Below are 6,373 nucleotides of genomic sequence, written 5' to 3' on the forward strand. Positions count from 1 at the left end.
TATATTTTTATATGTTTTAGTTTGGAATATTATTACTAAGTTAAGGAGATGCTATTGGGGCACTGCATCTCGAACCGATAGACCCAGTGTTGTTAATTTTTCAACATAAGCATCGTTCTAGAGCCATATGGATGATCGAGACTTTGATGCCCAGCTCCAAGTCGATGGTATGATAAGCAGACCCAAAGTCGAGAGGCTCACCGTCCCAGAATGCTTCATTACTTACGTGTCACGGAGTTTTACGGAGTCGCTCACCTCACCAATATAAAGTTGGACCACACATTAATTGCCGCCCTTATAGAGTGTTGGTGTCCGGAGGTCCACGCCTTTCACATGCCCTTCAGTGAGGTGGACATAACACTTCAAGGTTCGAATTGAAGGTGGATGGCCTACCAGTTACGGGAAGTGATAAGCGGTCTGTCCAAGAGTGGAAGGCTCTTTTGTTTTTGAAATTGTTTGGAATTCAACCTCTTGATGCTTTTCTTACAACTAGTAAGATTTTTTCTACACCCGTACCCAATGTTCCACAACTAACCGCGAACAGCTCACATATTGAGGTGAAAGATGTCACGTAGATACTTATCTTTCACTTATTAGGGGAATTTTTATTCCCCAAAACAACGAATAAATATATGAAATTATTTTTGTTAGAATTTATTCGTGATTTTGAAGTATGCGGTCAATACAATTGGGGATCGGCAGTTTTAGCGTATCTGTATAGGGCGGTGTGCAGAGGGGTTGATCACCAAACTTCGACCGTATGCAGATTGCAGATGCTTACTGTTGGTGCAAATTTGGGCATGGAAGAGGCTGCCTATGGTTAAGCCACAAGGCGTTTTGCCTCAAGAAATGCTTGGCGATTTGCCACTTGCAGAAGTGGCCGTACTCAAGATCTCGTGCGGACTGCGTTAATTGAATATCAACGATCGTATCTGGAGAATCATAATTTTGTAGCATTAGGGGTGTTTTTTCCTCAACGATATAAAAACAGAAATCTATTGTAAATATTGCACAAAATGATCCCGTACCTGGGTTGGAGATATCCAAGGTATGCAATAACTTTGACAGCTCAGAGTAGGATTCTTCAAATTTGCCGTACAACCTTTCAACGCAATTTTGCCGCTCATACCATCCCTTTATGTATGTAACATCGATCCTATACTGCTGTTGCACTTCGATTTGAATGTGTACAATATGATCAATGACGATGAACGTGATGATCAAGCATATATATAAAGTTGGAGAGAAGTACCGATCCTAAGGTTGATATAGGCAGATATGAGAGTACTCTATTTCATGATTTTTTTGTTCGACATAGGCAAATAAAAGATAAATAAGCGCATTATGCACTTAGTGATGTATTGATTGAATATATGTGAGAAGGATATGATAATTTTCAAAATTAAATGTAATGGATGTTCTATGCTACATTATTATGGAATAAAAATAATATTTGTATTATAATTATATTTTATATTAAAATATTTAAAGTTTTAATACAAAGTTTTAATTTATTAAAATATAAATTATTTTAGTGAAGAAATAAAATTTGGTGTAATGAGTTAGAGAGAAAAAAATTAATGTAATAATATGTTGAGAATATTTCTTTTTGGGGGCTAGAGATATTACTTGTTAGGGTTTAGATTTGTAGAATTTTCTAATAAATTTATGAAAAAAAAAAAAAAAAAACGTATAGAAACATAAAAGCCACAACTACTAGCCGTCTAGCCCTCAAGTTACGAAGCTGAGCAGAAGAATGGTTATGATGGAGGCGCGGCAGCCGATCAAGCAGCTCATCCACTCGGCTTCCTTCGGCTCAAGCTCCTCCGTCAAAATCCGGAACTCTTCCCCTCGCGTAATCGTTCGGCGCTCATCCACTTCCCCCTCCGGCAGCGACTCCATTCCAGTTATCTGTATCAAGAAGGTACGTGGAACTAATTGGTTACGGTTAACCATTCTTTGCTCATTAGTTTTTATTCTATTTTCAATATGTAGAGGAAAAATTGGATAGTTTCGTCGCTAGTATTGAGAATGCAATGGTAAGGACTGAGACTCGATTTTATACTTAAAATCGAATATTTATGAAGAACAGATGTGGTTGTGCTAATGTTTGAAATTAAATTATGAACTTAGTTTGACGCCGAAAATCTATTATGAAGGTGATTGTGCTAATGTATGAAAGTTAAAATGTGAACAGAGGCTTTGTGCAGTAATTTTTCTCTGCATTTGATTGTGCATACCATTCCCAGGCATTTGATTTCATTCTCAAGAGTCAAGGTCACATTAAAACGTGATTGTAACTTGAATGACATTAGAAGTTCAGTCTTTATGAAGAATATGTGTTTGTGCTAGTGTATATCATGGTTACTGGAATAACTTTGATTGGCTTATTGAGTTTTTTTGAAGAATGTTTGGTTGTGCTAGCATATGAAATTAAAATTTCAAGAATAATTTATCTGCATTTGATGATTGTGCATACCTCTTTTTGGTGTTTGGTTCTGTTCAGTGTATAAAGGATTTTGTTCTAGGGAAATTGCCTCCTTAAAATGAAAAACTTTAGAGTGGCTTTCTCTCTAGAGTGATTTTCTGACCACGAATTTGAACCTAACAATAGAGCTATATGCCTTTGGTTGTGTAACTCTCCATGCATGAATGACCAAGAGTGCAAGAATCTACTAGTCTAATAGCATTACATTATGGTAATGAATACCTAAGAATGTGCTTCTTTTTAAAAAGGTGTTGTTGATGCTGATCCTATTTTATTAAGAGGAGCTTTAAAAAATTGATTTTTATTAACCCTTTATATATTCATATTATTTCAATATCATAATATGATATTTCCTTCTCTAACAAAAAATTCATAGCATATATGTGACCGCAAGTTCCTAATGACAGGTTGGTGGATTTGAAAAAGTTTGTAAGATAGGCCAATTATTTTCAAATGAAGTCAACTCAAACTGTTGTAATCCTGAATTCACCACCATCGAGGTAATTATTATAAATGTACAATTAAGCAGCTTTGTAATCATTTGAAGTGTTATGTGGAATTTTATCTATTTTTCTTTTTTTTCAATTTTGGTGTTTTTGTTAATTGAACACTTATAAATTGTCACTAGCTTTATCCTAGAAACTCAGAAATCAGAAAATGCGGCGTTTATTCTCTCTCCAACATAGAAACCACTTTTCAAGCTATGTGTCTTCAGCCAACTCACGGATAGCATGCTTCGCACGTTTGGGTCAAATCAAGGATGCTCGCAAAGTTTTTGATCAATTGCTTAACAAAAATGTTGCTTCATGGAATGCCATAATCTCATGTTACTTCCAAAATCACCGGCCTATTGAAGCTCAACAATTGTTTGATCAAATGCCTAGAAGGAATATTGTTTCTTGGAATGGGTTGATTTCAGGCTATGTGAAAAATAGGATGGTAAATGAGGCAAGAAAGGTGTTTGAACTAATGCCTGAACGGAATGTTGTGTCATGGACAGCTCTTGTTAGAGGGTATGCTGAGGAAGGGTTGATATCTGAGGCTGAAAGCCTTTTCTGGCAAATGCCAGAAAAGAATGTGGTGTCGTGGACTGTAATGTTGGGAGGTTTGATTCAGGCTGGGAGAATTGGTGAGGCAAAGAGACTTTATGACATGATGCCAGTGAAGGATGTGGTGTCAATGACTAACATGATTGGTGGGTATTGTCTAGCAGGAAGGGTGGATGAGGCACGTGAAATCTTTGATAGCATGGAAGTAAAGAATGTCATTTCTTGGACTTCTATGGTCACAGGTTATGCTCAAAATGACAGGGTAGATATTGCCAGGAAGCTTTTTGAGGTCATGCCTGAGAAGAATGAGGTGTCGTGGACATCAATGCTGCTAGGGTACACTCAGAATGGAAGAATTGAAGAAGCATGGAAGTTGTTCGAAGAGATGCCTGTAAAACCAACAGCTGCTTGTAATGCAATCATACTAGGGGTAGGACAAAATGGAGAGGTTGACAAGGCAAGGATGGTGTTTAATTCTACAAAGGAAAAGGATGATGGAACTTGGAGTGCTATGATTAAAGTTTATGAAAGGAAAGGCTATGAACTAAATGCACTTAGTTTATTCCGTTTGATGCAAAGGGAAGGAGTTCGTCCAAATTTCCCTTCATTGATTAGCACACTCTCAGTTTGTGCAAGTCTTGCAACTATTGATTATGGCAGAGAGATACATGCGTTATTAATCAGATCCAAGCTTGATGAAGATATTTATGTCTCCTCAGTGCTAATTACAATGTATGTTAAATGTGGTGATCTTGTCAGGGCAAGAAGAATCTTTGACAGGTTATCTTCTAAGGATACTGTCACGTGGAATTCTATTATAACAGGTTATGCTCAGAATGGTTTAGGAGAAGAAGCTCTTGAAGTGTTTAGAGAAATGTGTTCACAGGGCATTGCACCAGATGTGGTTACCTTTGTGGGTGTTCTGTCTGCTTGCAGCTACACTGGAAAGGTGAAAGAAGGGCAGGATATATTTGAGTCCATGAATTCAAAATACCTGTTAGAGCCAGAAAGTGAGCATTATGCTTGTATGGTAGATCTACTTGGTAGAGCTGGTCGCTTGACTGAGGCAATGGATTTGATAGAAAAAATGCCTATGGAAGCAGATGCAGTTATATGGGGTTCTTTGCTTGCTGCTTGTAGGATGCATATGAACTTAGATTTTGGTGAAGTTGCTGGAAAAAAACTTTTACAGCTTGAGCCTGAAAAAACGGGTTCTTATGTCCTACTTTCTAATATTTATGCAACAAAAGGTAGGTGGGCCGATGCTGCAGCAGTCAGGAGAGACATGCGATCTAGGAAATTGAGTAAGTCACCTGGTTGCAGCTGGCTTGTAGTGGAGAAGAAAGTGCATATGTTCACTGGTGGAGAAAGCAAACCCCATCCTGAACATCAAATGATCATCAAAATGTTGGATAAATTGGGTTCCATGTTAAGAGAAGCTGGATATTATCCTGATGGTAGCTTTGTTCTACATGATGTGGAAGAAGAAGAGAGGGTGCAGAGCTTGCGTTATCACAGTGAGAAGCTGGCTGTGGCATATGGACTTCTCAAGTTGCCTGGGGGAATGCCTATAAGAGTGATGAAAAATCTGCGGGTTTGTGGGGATTGCCATTCTGCTATAAAGCTAATAGCTAAAGTCACAGGACGAGAGATCATTCTTAGAGATGCAAATAGATTTCATCACTTTAAAGATGGCTCCTGTTCATGCAGAGACTATTGGTGATTTCACTTACATAATGTCAATAGATTGTCAAAAGTCCTGAATTTTCAGTTCAGTAACTTCCATCCCTTGAGGTCCAATGCTGAATATCCAGCTTTAAGTTGAAAGGAATTGGTGATCAATATTTTCTCCTTCCAGTTGAGCTGTTCGAACAAGCTTATAGGAAGGTTTACGAGAGAATTGAATGATATCATCTCCTTGAAATTTACTTTCATTCTGGAGGTTGAAGAAGAGACCTCAATTTATGGATTCGCGCTTGCTGTGAATACGTTCGGTGCTATGTTGATAAATCTGTCAATCCCAAGATAAGAAGGTGAAAGGGGTGGTGTCAGAAGCCTCATAAGAAAAACAGCAATGGAGATTGAGAGGAGGGTACAATGGGTGGGTAATATAGTTTAAGAATTTCTGAGATCAAGGATTTTGAATCCAGGTAGCCTCTCTCTCTCTCTCACACACACACACACACACACATTTTTACACAAACAAATTTTTTTTTTTTTTTTTTTTTGGGGTGAAATTTCAACAATCTCTCTGGTAAATTAAGTGTGTGTTTGCATTGTTAGAATTGAAAGAAAAACTTGATTGATATTTATAATTTGTTTTTAATGAGATTGAGTTTATTGATAAAAGAATTTAGGGTCCATTTGAAAACTTGGAAAATGATTTCTAGAAAAATGACTCACTTTTCCAGAAAATATTTTCATTTTTTGGCATTTGATTGAAAGTTAAAAAATTAATTTTTTTCTGTTTAGTTTGTTTTTCAAAAAATGAACAGAAATATACTATAAAGTTTTTTCTTATCAAATGTTAATTATTTTACTAAAGATAATAATAATTGGAATACATAAAAAAAATAAAAAAATACTAACTTGATAAACCAACTATAAATAAGTTTTCTTGCTCCAACCAAAAGAAAGTTTTACAATAACTGATAAAGTCTTATGCTCCAATGAACATAACCATAAGGAGCAATAGCCTACATCATATAATTTTCAATCCATATCTTCTTCATCTTGGCACTTTTTGCCTTAGAAGTTCTAGCTTCTACATTATTTTTCATCAAATATTTAAAGGCACTACACATATCTTCTTCATCAAATCCTTCACTTGTTCATA

General features: G+C 36.6%; 1 protein-coding gene across 6 annotated transcripts; it reads left to right on the forward strand.

The window, feature by feature from the left end:
* The first annotated feature begins 1,708 nt into the window (after window positions 1–1,708).
* Window positions 1,709–5,490, forward strand: LOC109160234 (pentatricopeptide repeat-containing protein At1g56690, mitochondrial-like). Of its 6 annotated transcripts, none has more exons than XM_019308481.1 (3): window positions 1,709–1,924; window positions 2,896–2,988; window positions 3,128–5,490. In XM_019308481.1, exons 1-3 carry the CDS (start codon window positions 1,757–1,759, stop codon window positions 5,258–5,260), a joined length of 2,394 nt encoding a protein of 797 aa, XP_019164026.1. In that variant the 5' UTR covers window positions 1,709–1,756; the 3' UTR covers window positions 5,261–5,490. The 6 variants fall into 6 exon arrangements, with proteins under 6 accessions (XP_019164026.1, XP_019164029.1, XP_019164028.1 ...); XM_019308484.1 differs by having other exon boundaries at window positions 3,136–5,490; XM_019308483.1 differs by lacking the exon at window positions 2,896–2,988.
* Window positions 5,491–6,373: the final 883 nt, after the last annotated feature.

The sequence above is a fragment of the Ipomoea nil genome, unplaced genomic scaffold (genome assembly GCF_001879475.1).
Source record: "Ipomoea nil cultivar Tokyo-kokei standard unplaced genomic scaffold, Asagao_1.1 scaffold2845, whole genome shotgun sequence".
Lineage (NCBI taxonomy): Eukaryota > Viridiplantae > Streptophyta > Magnoliopsida > Solanales > Convolvulaceae > Ipomoea > Ipomoea nil.

Bases quoted from the DNA above. Each gene is read 5' to 3' on its own strand.
- LOC109160234 (XM_019308481.1), top strand. From the start codon at position 1,757: ATGGTTATGATGGAGGCGCGGCAGCCGATCAAGCAGCTCATCCACTCG. The intron at 1,925-2,895 runs GTACGTGGAACT...TCCTAATGACAG, and splicing joins CAGTTATCTGTATCAAGAAG to GTTGGTGGATTTGAAAAAGT. The intron at 2,989-3,127 runs GTAATTATTATA...GCTTTATCCTAG, and splicing joins CTGAATTCACCACCATCGAG to AAACTCAGAAATCAGAAAAT.